The sequence below is a fragment of the Neurospora crassa genome, linkage group VII, assembly GCF_000182925.2.
Source record: "Neurospora crassa OR74A linkage group VII, whole genome shotgun sequence".
Classification (NCBI taxonomy): Eukaryota; Fungi; Ascomycota; class Sordariomycetes; order Sordariales; family Sordariaceae; genus Neurospora; species Neurospora crassa.
Genome location: NC_026507.1, coordinates 1,809,944 through 1,824,074, shown reverse-complemented (window position 1 = coordinate 1,824,074; position 14,131 = coordinate 1,809,944). Strand labels below are relative to the sequence as shown.

Below are 14,131 nucleotides of genomic sequence, written 5' to 3'. Positions count from 1 at the left end.
ATTTCATTTGTAATACCGCAATTCAAACTGTATTTTTGCGAAAAACGGGAGATATGTTGAGATAAATACTCTGCACAACATACTCCATTTGCATATCGATACAGATTGATGTTGATGAGCTATAACCGATTAAATGCGATATTAAATGCGAATTTAGTTGCGCGCACGGGCCTCGAATTCAGCTCGATGACAGAATTTCCTTTTTGGGACATCGGGCTCCGCAATTAATAGTATTTGGACTACTATAGATAGAACCGCCGCTCCTTCCTCGCTTCGATGTGGGCCCATAGCACTACGACCTCTGGTGTGGATGATCCATAATACGTTTGGGCCCGACGACGAATCTTTGTAAAGGAATGGGCGTTTCAACAATGTCTTGTTCACTCATAGCTTAACATCGATATTCGATTTATTGGGCTATCCGAATTTTCACTCGAATTATTCAAGAAACTATTTCCCTATTCGGTAAGGGGCCTGTCATCCCATGTGTTGACACACATCAGCAGAATCCGTCCGATCTCGATTTCGAAAAATGATAATTCCGGGCCGGTAGGTTACTGCCACTGTGTACTGGGCTTTCCGAGCCTGTGAACTGATAACGGGCAACTGGTGGAATCCCTATACAACAAAGACTTGCACTAGTCGGGCTGTTTGGTTGGTAAGAAAAGAGATAAGAAGGGATTCGCGATGGACCTGTAAATTGCAAGACGCGACAGTCCATGCGAGGGCAATTTCCGCCCCTTCTTTGTGGGTAATTCATACATAGGAACTGTAGCGCTGAGTAAGTAGTATCTAGGGTTGCGCGCGTGAGGGGCTTGACTCCAATGTCCGTTACCGATAACGTAGCCCTTTATAATAATACCCGTTCTACCTAACCCCCACGATCAGAGGACAACGGACCATGTCAAAGCCTCATAGTGCAATATGTGAATCTCCAAGCATGCGAAGACCCGACTGGTGAGTTTGTTTTCCCGTCTCTTTTACACATTGACTAGCTGAGTGACTGAAAGGGGAAAGAGATCATGGTAAGGCTGACCAGATGGGCCTGGCCCAACTTTGCTTCTGCAGGTTTTAAATACACTACTTCTATGTTATGTACGTACCTCTTTCCTTTAAAGCCGTGGACCGGGATATAGGGATTATAGCCCGATCGAAAAAGACATGGATATGTGGATGCCGGAGACATGAATGCCGATCGAACATTGTTACATAGAGGAAGAGCATTGTGAATCAAAATTGTCTAATCGCAAGCAAGCCTATGGGAGTATTGTTCCGAACAAGAACATGAGGTAATCCGTCTTTCGCAAAGACTTGAAGAGAACCGCGTGCGCGTTGAAGCTGTGGGCCACTTGATCATGTCTTCCTGTAATGGACGATACATAGGTAGCTTCTCGGATGGACGTGGGTGGTTGATAAGAGCTGATTCGCAAATTGAACAAATGGTGGTGAAGATGTGCGTCTGTCGCTCGCGTGCCCCGCCCCATTCTCAGGCAGTCGTGTAACGTCGCACTAAGACCGCGCGCGGGTTGTAGTGTACACTAGTGTAAAAGGCTGTAGCGTAGGTACGGGTACCCTGATCGGCAAGGAGAAAGCTCAGAGAGACAATCACGCCGGGGCAATTGTCAAGTGCACAGCGCGTTTCAGTTCCGTTGTGTGAAGTTCGTTGTCAGGTCGAATTCAGTGTGCGAGTCGGAGCGTTCGACTTTGCGGGCCATCCAAGTGGGACACAGTTCCCGCCATTTTGTGCCGTGGTTCCTTGCGGTACGCCAGTTTCTAGTGTAGGTAGGTACAGTGTAGTGTAGGAGCTGCCCTTGTAAGACGGGATGCTTGGATGCCATTCCCAATTCGCCCAACCCCAGTTGAGCCGAGCGAGCCTAGTGCAAGTGCGAGGAACCTCCCCACGGTGACGTCATAGGCTCAACCCCACAGGGCTCCGAATGAATCCTTCGGAAAAGGCGGTAAACTTCACCTGACAAAAGGTGTTCCATTCTCAATAAAAAGCCATTTTTGGGGTGGATGCCCAAAGGGAAGGTCAAGATGAGTGGAAAGAGAAAGTACCTATCTTTCTGGCCCAGACTGAAGACTGACCTTGGAAATGGCAACGCTGAACACTACTAATCACGGGATGTATCACCGTCAGACAACAGCCGGAGGTGGCGTGCGAGCACTGTACCCGAACTGAACGATGGGATGGAAATGGGAATCGGACTGAAGTTCTCGCGACTCTCGCATTCGAAACACTCAGTTCAGTTGCAGCTGGACCCAGAGCAGCGGAAACTGCCCTGGGGGGCTGGACAATGGTCTACCCGCAGTACAGTGTACATCAGTCCTTGTAAAGTTGTTAGTCTGTTACATGCCTACGTGTTCCACATCTTATCACAAGATGGGATCCATTAGGTACCAACAGCCGCACACAGCTGAAACCTCTTATCCTACCTAGCTCAGGACTGCTAGAATCACCTAAAACCTCTCCTCCCTACCTTCTATAATTGGTAAAGTTACAAGGCATTTGCAGGGCAGTTTGTCCCCCCTGCTTAGAGCCCCTGTTAAGTGCTAGGCTAACGATCTCTTCAGGACTAATGTGTGCCCCTAACCCGGAGAAAAAAAAAAGAACGAAAAAAAAAAAAAGACAACGAAAAAAGACATGGCTGCGCGTCAGTCGAGTATGACGTCATTTCCTCAGCCACGGCTTCAGAGCGCTTGAGAAGGTCGCATCTTGAGCCGCGGCTACGGCTATGTATCAGGCGATGCTACTGCCTCCTCAAGTGTGTTCCCCCTGTTTCGGGTTCAATCTCAGTCTCACGCCCAACCTCATCTCAGCGCGATGCGGGGGAAAATCGCGACACTGCAACGATTGATTATTGCGGTAGTAACCGTTGACCGGTCCCGCGGGGGATCGGAGTCGCCCGGGCACGGCAAACGGGCTACTCTTCGGTTATGCGCCAAGTGATGGCGTCAAAGGGAAGATTTTCGGGGACAGCGCACCCCGTTTTTGGCCTTTTTGTTTTGTTTTCCCATATGCCTCGGCTTTCTGTTCAATTTTTTTTCCGGCCCACCACTCCATTGCAATGTCGTGATTTCTTCGCGATCGATGTTTAACAAGGTTCAGCGGGCCCTTTTGCTTTCACACGCAGTGGGCACGCCGGGCCGGAGCCTTTCTCCCCAAAGCGGGCCTGCCCCAATTGCCTGGGCCCCTTAACGCATCCTACCTGGAGCCCACCACTTGGCGTTTTCATGCAGCGGAGACGAACGAATTTGTTCTGGAGAATTGGAGTAACCATGACGTCATGCTTTAGTGCGAGGCTGACCGACCACAATTGTGAATCCGGTGTTTTGGGATCGCGAAGCCGGAGGGATGGACAGCATTTTCAAACGTTCTTTGTAGCCGAACTGGCATTGTTGCGCGCCGGCCGGCCGGCCGACACCTTTGAGGAAATGGACTCCTCCCGGACGCGTCAGCCGGTCTATCGAGGTCGGGCGCTGTGTGGGGCTTGAGTCCAGACGGGGCTGGCTTGTCCGTGTAGTGTTGCGTAGAAACGGGAGGGCTGAGCAGGAAAATCTCAACCGAAATCGCGGAAATCGCTGGGCGTGCCCGACTGGAGGTTTATCTTATTGGACCCTACCTGCAGTAATCTTGCACGAGCCCTGCTGCCGCCGCTCACCTGCGTGAACCCTCTTGACCCTTCAAGCATTGTGCCGTGCGAATGCGGTTTTTCTCTGTTGCTGTTGATTTGCCTTTTCCTACGAAATCTTTTGCAAGTTTACCCACGTCTCGGTACTATCGTGGTGCCAGCCATCCACCAGCTGTGCAGCGTTCTCACAACAAACAACAAAGTTGAAAGTGAGCGACTCCGAAGAAGCTGTGAGACTTTGATTCAGTCGCCCGAACAGCGTGGGGGGATCGGTAGATATATCGAGATGCATGTATGCTACACGGGGGAGCTAGATTTTGCAATGGATTCGAGATTGTCTATTCGGACAATATCCAATAGCTGACCAGAGCACAAAACGTTCTGGAAGCGAGACACTGATCGTAGATTTCATAACGGTTTGTGCACGGTCATTGATCTCTCCCCTTTCTGTCACAGCTTTCATACGTACCTAGGCACGTTGCTTTTGGCTCCGGCCGAGGGGGTCGCTCCCATTTCGACGGAATTTCCCAGTGCAGTGAAGAAATCGGTGGCAGAACTTCCAGAACCACCTGCGCCTTAGACAGGCCAAGATCGACGCTCGTCCCGAACACGGGTCTTGCCAAGACGATTGTCAATGCTTCCCCTAATACACTACAGCCCCTGGTTATCTTTTCGTTGCTTCTGGCGGCCCAATGTCGAAGAAAACCATAACGTGGCTTGAAAGGGCACATGTGCGACGAGAGGATGAAAGGTCTCCCCCCCCCCTCTTCTTTCTCCTCCCCCCCCCGCACATGCAAATGGTCCTCCCCTCCCTTGGTGCTAAGAAAAGAGAAAAAGTGTTATCGATACTACTCTCTCAATGAGGCCATTTGGCTCTCAAACTATTGACCTTCGCAATTGTAGTGCGATTTCGGTAAAGTCCAGGACCCCAGCATGTTCCTCATGGGAGTGGAAGGGAGAAAAAAAAAATAACGCCTGTGACGTCATTGAGCTTGTGTCAATTTTGTCGTGGTGTCCGTTGTGGATTCCCATCTCCGCTGGTCTCGTCTGTTTTGGGCATCCAACCGTCCAGCCAACCCCTGGGATCGGACACACACACACACAATCCACCCCCGGCCGGCGCTGGGAAAAGTGGACTCGGACCAGGGCTTGTTGTTGACTCCTCGCTGTCCTCGGGACTCGCTTTGTAAACTCACAGTGTGCGTGCTCTACGGTTCCAACGGTGCATCGACGATGACAGAGGGGAATTTCGGGGAAATCTCGCTAGAGTTTTTTTTTTCTTCTGACCGCAAGCAAATCCCGACTTAGGGAGGAAGTGCTGTCCAAAATTGGGCTGCCGTGCCGCCATAGGAGCAGGTGTTATTGCTGTTGTAATTATCATTGTTATCATTATTGTTGTTGTTGCTGTTTATATTGTAGTGGCTGTTGTGAGTGTGTGTTGTTGGTTGGGCGGGCAGGCAGGCTTACTTACCTCTTGAGAGCATCGCGGGGTCTAGATCCGGGATCCAGACATCGCGGTTAGGTCGAGCCGCCGAGATGATATGGGATCTTGAAGATCGGAGAACGGCTATCCAGTCGTCGCGATTTGGTGCAGCCGAGACAGGTCGCAAATCCGACAACACCTGTGGCGACAGCTTTCAAGCCACAGAGTCCGGGCTGATCTCGAGAACACTTCAAGGACACATCAAGGGACCTCGCTGGACCAATGCTTGCGTGCCTGCATTCGATCGAGATTGACAGTTGACCAGATTGCACGACTGGAACCCAGACAGTCCAGCACAGCCACGGGATTAAAAATTTTGGCTCACTGGAGAAGTATCGATACCTGCGTTCCGGAAAAGGTCCGGATATCAGACGGCGGCTCAGTGCACCTACCTATACACACTAGTAGTGAGTCCGCTCATACGTCAAGGTCTTCAGTCTAGGTTCGGGCAGCTGTTTGATGCCGGACAAAAGTGTCCTCTTGGGCATTTTACGGTTCCCCGACTTGTACCTCATCAGGCATGCTCCTAGGATCTTTCTCACCGCCAAAATGCGCTCCGTCGTTGATGTATGGATGGTGAAGCCTTTGTCACTGCAGTAATTTGGCATATGCCGTAACAGGCAGACGGTTGAAGGCGCCTGGACTCCACTGGAGCATCCATGAACGGCCCAGCGTGGGGATTGGAGAGTGGATAAGTTCTAGTAAGTGGTAGCAGGTAACCCCTCCTTAGCAATTTCGGCCTGTGCCGGTAGCGTTTCGGCGCTCAGTGACCATCGGGATTCGTTAACGACCATCGGGACATCAGCTAACGACCGACTCATATCACAAAGACGAGGATGCGGGTCGATTATGCACGTGCATGATCAATAACACTGCCCAATAGTCCAAAGCTAATTTGCTTTTTTTCTTTTTCTTTTTTCTTCTCCGTCTCATGATTGTGAGTGGACGCGGGGGACCGCCTACCTACTGTTCACACCGGTGTCGCAAGCCAAACTTACCAAACTAACCAAACTATAGCTTTGTACATAGGTGGCCAGCTCGACACCACAGTAGAGGTAGTAGGTACAGGGTAGATGGCTTACAAGCTGGAGGTACTGCATAGGTATGTACGGATGTCTTCGGCCCCCGGCTATATAATCCACAGAACATCCATGCGAAAAAACCATCGGGATCTGAATGCAGTATTCCCGCTTATGTGCTCGGGCAGAAAGGTTAATCCATCCTCACCACCAAACGCTTATGACCCTACAGACATATCACTGGTCTTCGCCTCGTCCCCATGTCCACTCCCAACATTCCAGGCGACACCAGTAGATTGGTAATTGCTGCAAAGACGTCTGAAGCATGGCGCAATGTGTCGCCGCATCACAGCACACAGCTCGTAGGCAACACGTGTATGCAACGAACATGCCGGACTGGACCCCATACCTGGCCTTTTGCATCCATCTGATTCGGAGCGCGAACCAGCTGTCGTCACCCAGAAAAGAAGAAAATAGGCCTCACCTGAAGATGTCGACCCAAATCGACCATCCAATTTTACACTTTACCATGGCCGCATTCATTGGACTTATGCATCGGTATCCTGTGGCCGGGGGGGATTGCTTGGCCCCCTACACTAAACCCATCCACCCCTCTTTCTGTCCTCCGCGAGGTCAGCCATAAGCGGCCATCAGCCAGACGGGTCATTGTCCGCCGAGTCAACCATCAGTCCCCCTCCCGGCGGTTGGCTCCCACAGCTCCCTTCACACCATCGCATTACTTCTTCTTTAGGCTTAGCGAGGTGTGAGTGAAGTGAGAAAGCGACCGATGAAACTGATGACAATGGGACCGGTCTGAGAGAGAGCCTGACTCCTCCGTTCTGTCCGTTTCTCCTCACCCAACTCGGTCCATTCTAATGGCTCCTACCAGAAAGTCCTTCCGAGTCGAATCGTTCTGGTGGACTGCACTCTCACTTGTTGGCTTGTAAAACACTGTATCTGGCCTTCTATCGGTAGGCGGCCTCTCAAAGTTTACTACGACCTGCAGGCGAACTTCGTCGTCAGCCGTGTCCATGACCACACCTACTATGTACCTAGGTCTCTTTCTTCTTAGCAAGAACGGAGGGGTGAACACTGTTTCCTGTCAAGTCTCGGTCCGCTGACCACTAGTGTAGAGCGAATATCATTTACCAAGCGTTGTGTAAAGTATGCACTGTACCGGTACCGTAATCAACCCCAGTACGCTAGTGCCCCCTGGCCTGATATGGTAGCGTCTCCATCCTGGCAGCCCGGTACCTAAAGTACCTCTACTGACTCCGCAGAAACGTACGGTATTAGGTATCGGTACCTACCAGCCTAGGTACCCACACACAATCCTTGGGCCTTTGATTGGGAATGCACTAGCGGTTGAGGTGCTGCGTGTTGGGGCACCGTACAGTGTACCTACACTACCTACCTACCATGGACGACGAACTCCCCGAGGGTACATGGGAGAAGTTCCCGTCCCGTCTCAGCGGTAGAGACTGCAGAGAGGTATATACAGGGCACGCTCGGCCGGCCACACACCCGCTCGCGCGCCAGCCATGAGGCGGAGAAGAAACAAGTCGCAATAAACTACCTCGAAGGAACCGAAAAATTTCCCAAAGGCATCACTTCCTTCTCCCTTCCATTTCTCTGGCGCATCTGCAGTGCCGTTTCTCTCTTTTGACTCTTTCCACGCAATCTGTTTGCACTGCCTCTCGTTCTCGCAACAGAAAAGTTGGACTTCAGTTACAGCATCTGCGACCTGCCTGACCGACACCAGCATCTTGCGGCAGCATCGCATCTTTCCAGCATCGATACTTGCTCGCGGCACGCCCTTTGAGTCAAAGTACGAATTTGGCTCACTGGCAGTTGGTACTGGAAACCCGCGCAGCCTGCCGTGCACTGCGTGTCTACACTATCAGCTTGGTTACTTTACTTGACATCGATTCATCGTCCGGCAGATTCGTATCAGTACGATCAATCCACGCGAGTTGACGACGACGATCGGCATAGCGGAGCTTTTATACCGGATCCGATTCGACTCAGGTGCAGTCACTGTTCGTGTCCGGACTTACAAATATCTGCCCACAGCCAGCATTCCGGTGTTCTGAAGAAAGAGGGGGCAACGAGTCTACTCGATACGATCAGTCGACCCGTTCAGAAACCATGTTCAGTCAACGGTCAGTAGCTTGCGTTTTCACATTTTTTTTTCTTTTTCTTTCTTTTTTTTTTTTTTTTTTTTTTTTCCCTTTTGTATTACACCTTGCAAGCACTGGCTCTGTCTGCCCGCTGCCAACCGGCCCCAATATAAGCGCCAGACTACGGGACTGGCACCCGCGCTTCCCACTCCACTGCCTGCCTGTCCACTATCCTAACCTTGGCCGTTTTGCTGACCACTTTTGCTTTTCACAGAACAAGTTCGCAAAAGCCCGCAGATGATCTGCTGGCGCACTTCAGGCAACAGTTCCCTGAAGTAGCCGCCGCCACTTCATCCGGGGCCGCAGCACCTGCCCGAACCGCAACCACCAGTCAAGCTGGCATCGCTGTCACAGCCGCAGAAAAGTGGGTAACTCTTTTTCCCCGGACATATTCGCTCCATTGCGTCGCAGCCGCTGGCCCGCGTGTTTCATCCTTGACTCGGATGAAATAAGCTTAAAATAAGCACCTCCCGGTCATTGCGGAAGCTCGCATGTGTCATGACCTTGAGCGACGGCAGCGCGGTCGGACGGGCGGGCCGGCTGGTTATGCCAGTCATGCCATGCGATCCCATCTCTCATCATCCGGATTCCCTGGGCTGGGTTTGGCTAACTAGTAAGATACTTTAGGGCCCAAAGCCTTGGCCATGACGCTTTTCGTGACCAGGACCCGACTCCCCGAGCCACAAACGAGCAGTGGAGATTCACCCCGTCTGTGCTAGACGCGAACCAGTTCACCTTCTCGCAATTCGCCGGCGGCCATGGCTATTATACTCCTACTCCGGGTGGCACGAACACCATCTACCATCCCACGGCTGGAGATCTCCATACCCCGACGCTCGGCCTCGGAATGGGCTTGGGCACGCCGCTGTCGATGCCTACCGCTGACGGATCTCTGCACCCGGGGCCAGCGCATATGGAATTGGGTGGATTCCACCATAATTTCCCCCCGTTCGCACACTTCAACGCTTTTATCCAAGCTACGCCAAACCAGCCGTCCTTTGCGCCTTCGACTTTTCTTCACCAAGACTCGGGCTTTGAAACAATGGACCAGGACGGCTCCCCCATAGATTCGGATCCGGCTGATGAAAGGATGGGCAACATCGACGGCAGCTTCCAACAGTCTCCCATGATGGGCTTCCAAGCTAGGCAATTCGGCTTGCCCCTCCACATGCAGCTACCGCCGTCAGCCGAAAGGTTCCGCTTTCACACAACGCTCAACGCACCCACTGCCATGATTAAGAACACGGACGAAATCCCTGTCACCTACCTCAACAAGGGTCAGGCCTACTCTCTGTCCGTAGTCGATACCGCGCCCACGCTACCCATTGTTCCGGGGACTCGGTTTCGTACGTTTGTCAGGATATCGTTTGAGGAAGAAAAGCAGCGACATAAGCCCGGCATGTGCTGGAGTTTGTGGAAAGAAGGCCGCGGCACCAATGAAGCACACCAGAGAGGAGGAAAACTGCAAGCCGTTGAATTTGTCGAGGCTACCCAGCCAGCAGAGGGTGACGACAAGAGGACGCGCATCGAGCTGGAGAGCGCTTCGTTTGACGGTTTCTCAGTCATCTGGACCCCCGGTATCAACGGTTCGGTCGAATGCAATATCGCCGTCCGCTTCAACTTCCTCTCCACTGACTTCAGCCATTCCAAGGGTGTCAAGGGTATTCCTGTGAGGCTCTGCGCCAAGACTCAACCCTATCTCCCGAATTCCCCTCAGTCACCAAACACCAGCGACGGAGCCGAGATTTGCTATTGCATGGTCAAGTTGTTCCGCGATCACGGCGCTGAGCGCAAGCTGTCCAATGACGTTGCCCACGTGCGAAAAAATATTGAGAAAATAAAACAGCTGATGCAGCAAGCCGAGAGTGGGATCAAGGATTTTGGCAAGAGGAAGAGATCAGGGGTAGCGCAGATGAAGACTCAAAGCAGCCAACGCGCTGGAAAGATTCAAAAACACAAGCGGACGTGGTCCATGTCATCCGCTAGTTCCGCTGGAGGAAACCCTCGTGTGCAACTCGAAGAGGACCTCACCATGAAGCTACAAAATGCGCAGGACATGTTTACCAGCACTCGTCCGGTAAGCGTCCTATACCTCCGTGGTGACGAACTGGACGACCCCGACCTGCATCCTGTTGCTCTTCCTAAAGAGTCCCTTGACCCTACCAAGCTGGAGTCCCAGGAAAGTAACGCTTGGCCTAGCGAGCGAGGCTCTGTTGCCGGATCCTCTCTTGTTTCGCCATCTCCAAGCTCGCTTTCGCTTGCTTCCCAGATGTCCGTCAGCGGATCGAAACCAAACTGGCCAGAGCTTTCCAGGTTCAACTCGAGCGATGCTTCCAAGGGACTGTCCGGCCCGCCAAGTAGAGTTAAGAGGATCACGGGTGATAATGGAAATTTGACGGGCTGGATTGAGTCCTTGGATGTCGACGCGTCTTATCGCCCTCCCCCAGAAAGGGCAATCAAGCCCGTTGCTTGTTTTTATGTGGCCCGTGCAGATCCCGAAAACTCACATGGCCCGGAAATCTATCGTGCGATCTACCTGATGCAACGAAGCCTGCACGAGTTCGTTACGCGTATTGCGCAGAAATGGAACCTGGACCCGAGCAGCATCGTCCGTGTCACTCACTATCTCCACCGCGGACTCGAGGTAGCAATGGACGATGACGTTATCCAGGAGCTTCAGGAAGGCCAGGACATGAAGCTCGAGATCCGCGAAGTCAATGGCAACAACAACTCTGGCGTTAAGCGAGAATGGGAGATGGCTGTCGATGGCCCTGAGGCTGAGCTAGCATCTCCAGCAACGACCAACAACAGCTCGCAGACAGCATATGAACTGCGACTGCTCTACTAAGATATGGATTATAAGCCCTTGGAAGGAAGCGTCAAACATCTTCCAGGGTTTGTCTGTTCCACTGGGGGTCTTGCTTGTCACTGGACGACCAATAACAACCATTACATATGGTATACGACTATCACATAGGATACAAATGACGTTATGGGAAACAAGGCAAACAAACATGGGATTGACTTCTATGGGTTCGGGAATGACAGGTCTATGCAAGGCTGGGGTCGGGTTTTGTCTGTCTGTTTGTCTTGTCTGGGTGGGGTTTTGGGGCGCCAACGACAAAGGAAAGCGGCATGGGCACATGCGTAGACACCATGTCGGTGGGAAGGGTATCTTGCTACGTTGCTGCTATTTGGCGTTGATACGTGATGGTTTTTTTATTCTTTTCCCTATTCTCCTCTTTCCTTCCTGTTCGAGATACCATTATACCTACGGGCACAGTTCCTCTTTCGCTTCCATGTTCGCTTCTTCTTTTCTGTATAACTAGCCTGGCAAGCAAACAGAGCCAGGGGTGACAGACTGACGGGGCTTACAGGGCGAATTGATAGAGCGGCCTGGGGAGCAGTTCAACACCCTTAGTACTTGTGTTTTTCATTTCTTTGGGTATTTCTAAACCATTACCCTTCTTCCACCATTGAACGGCGAAATACACACTTCCTGAATATCTCGTATTATGATGATGCACGTCCCCTATAACTTAACGTGAACATGTTTCCCCTGTGTCCCTCCTACTATTGCAAACATCTTGTGAACCCGTCGCGATGCTATTGTAGCGCGGGCCTCGACGGTTTGAGAACAGCAACATCTACCGTCCAATAGGCCAATTTTATCTTTTCTCTATACAGCCGCAAGTGCCTCCGGGGAGCGAGAAAGACGGTCCAGGGTTTCAAGTGGCGAACAACCGCTTCTTCACAAAGTAACCTTCCTGCAAACCCATTGGACAAAAGGCTCATGCGGCTCATTCGGGGGTATTAACATCCGGGATGAAGGCCAAGCCAGAAATCATACACTATGGTACATGCTGTCCTCTAAACCGGTAGGGAGCTATCCGCGCCGTACCGCCAGCCGTGATAGCCGTAAAAGCTAACGGCCACGTCGTCGGATCCCCCCACGCTCGTGACAGAAAAGCTGGCACCTATTTAAAGCATTCTACATGGGCGATCGATCAACCAAATGGTCGTAAGATTAATCTGAATACATAATTGTTGTTGCACCCCACACGAGGTACCTATATACTCCTATTACGCACCCAAGTATTCTTTTGATGTACTTGTGGGAAGCAACTTCCAGGCAATCTTGAATAGAGGAACCCCCCAGGTGACTCTGACCGATGTGCTTTCGAATTATTGCAGGTCCCTCCATCACACTTTCATAACAGCGTTTTCGAAGAAAGCATTAGTGGACGGTCCACATTCAGTTCAGTTTTATCAAGATCACTTCGTGAGAAGAACCAAAGGTGCCAGCTCTTTTGTCACGGGCGTGCCCCCCTATTTCCAACCCACATATACGCAGTATACCTACAGGGTCAGGTCCCCTCGACACTTGTGCCTCAGATCCATATATGGACTGAAAAACAGATGCTGAAACAGTCCAGACAAGTGATGATGGCGCTGGCGCCAGCCGAAAGAGTCCAAACAGCCCAAAGATGAAACGAAAAGGCCTACCTACGGGGCCTAGTCTAGGGCCACAAACACTTCTTGGCAACTTTTTTCTCATGAGGAAGTTCCGTGGTCTGTAAGACCATAACCGGCCCGAGGTATGGCTGCTGCTGACTTGAGCCAACAGCCAACGGATGTCGTGGCTTGAGAGCGTTGGCTCATGTCGTTGTCACCAGAGCCCCAGGGGTTTGCTCCTGTAATCTTACGCGAATCAAGCACCAAATTTTCTCTTCTTCCTAGGTATCTATCTATATGGTTGATAAGCAGGCAGGTACGAGCGTTGATTGTACCTACGTTTCCAATAGCTGGTGACTTCCAGACACTCCAAGAGACCAAAACCATCGGTTCCCCGTCTACACCGGGCCATAACATTTCAGTATGTAACGACATGTATGCTTGTGAGTGGAGGTAGTCGAATCTCTCTCTCTCTCTCTCTCCGTGGATACTGCTGACAGTCAATGTACCCGGACACTGTGAGGTGCAATTGAAGGAGACAAGTTCACAGAAAGCCATGGTTACATTACGAGAATGGAAAGAAGGATTCTTATTGGTACCTTGATCTTCCCTGAGCCTTTTGTCCGGCTTGGTTCGGTAAGTGTCAATTTACACTTCTGCCCCCTTGTGTTCACGCTTGTGTACCTACACCGAGTCAGGACACCGAGCCATCGAGCCCTATCCCCACCGGAGTGATGACGAGGGAAATCTTTGATTTCGATCACCATCCTTGAAGTGCTAGTTGCTCGTCAGCCCACGACGAAACGTATCTTGTATACTAGGTATCTACCGTTCTTCCTAATGCCCCGGTATTCCTGGGTTCATGCCGCGAGGATGTGTGCCACAAGGGAGGGAGAGGAGCCTGCACGAGGAGACACTTTCCCAGATTCGGCCCTGCCCCGGGTTCGATTCGGAGATTGAACTTGCAAAATGGGATGAGCCGAGCCTCGGTGCGGTAACTACCTAGGTATCTACCTACCAATGGAGTGGCCGGTAAATGATAACGGTCCTTCTTTCCGTCGTGAGGACGAACTGAGGCGCATGCAAAATGAGGCGCTCGCAAATGGCAAGAGCTGTGGCGATTCAGCATTTGAGAGATGCGATTGGACAATTCTGGGCTTACACGCACTTTCCTTTCATTGGCATTGACGCATCGCACTTTTGACCTTTTCTTCTCGACCAGCAAAGATTTCTTGCCCCAAGAAGGATGAAACCTCACACTATTGGCATCACTGATTCTATGTACAAGTACCATCCTTGGTAAAAAAACCTATGAGCATACCTACCACGGTGGTGAAGAGTGAAGCCATCGGCACCGTTCCG

General features: G+C 51.5%; 2 protein-coding genes across 3 annotated transcripts; one reads left to right on the top strand and one right to left on the bottom strand.

Moving 5' to 3' along the window:
• Positions 1 to 5,516: 5,516 nt before the first annotated feature.
• NCU06094 (hypothetical protein) lies at positions 5,517 to 7,284 on the bottom strand (the record flags this gene model as incomplete). Its single annotated transcript, XM_954863.2, has 5 exons — positions 6,656 to 7,284; positions 6,365 to 6,440; positions 6,198 to 6,244; positions 6,114 to 6,126; positions 5,517 to 5,813 (listed from the first exon to the last, which is right to left on the bottom strand). The coding sequence occupies exons 1-5, from the start codon at positions 6,799 to 6,801 to the stop codon at positions 5,517 to 5,519; spliced, it is 579 nt and encodes a 192-aa protein (XP_959956.2). The 5' UTR covers positions 6,802 to 7,284.
• Positions 7,285 to 7,618: 334 nt separating this feature from the next.
• csp-2 (grainy-head homolog) lies at positions 7,619 to 11,834 on the top strand. Of its 2 annotated transcripts, none has more exons than XM_011396936.1 (3): positions 7,619 to 8,296; positions 8,529 to 8,678; positions 8,942 to 11,834. In XM_011396936.1, the coding sequence occupies exons 1-3, from the start codon at positions 8,283 to 8,285 to the stop codon at positions 11,160 to 11,162; spliced, it is 2,385 nt and encodes a 794-aa protein (XP_011395238.1). In that variant the 5' UTR covers positions 7,619 to 8,282; the 3' UTR covers positions 11,163 to 11,834. The 2 variants fall into 2 exon arrangements, with proteins under 2 accessions (XP_011395238.1, XP_011395237.1); XM_011396935.1 differs by having other exon boundaries at positions 8,933 to 11,834.
• The last annotated feature ends 2,297 nt before the right edge of the window (positions 11,835 to 14,131 follow it).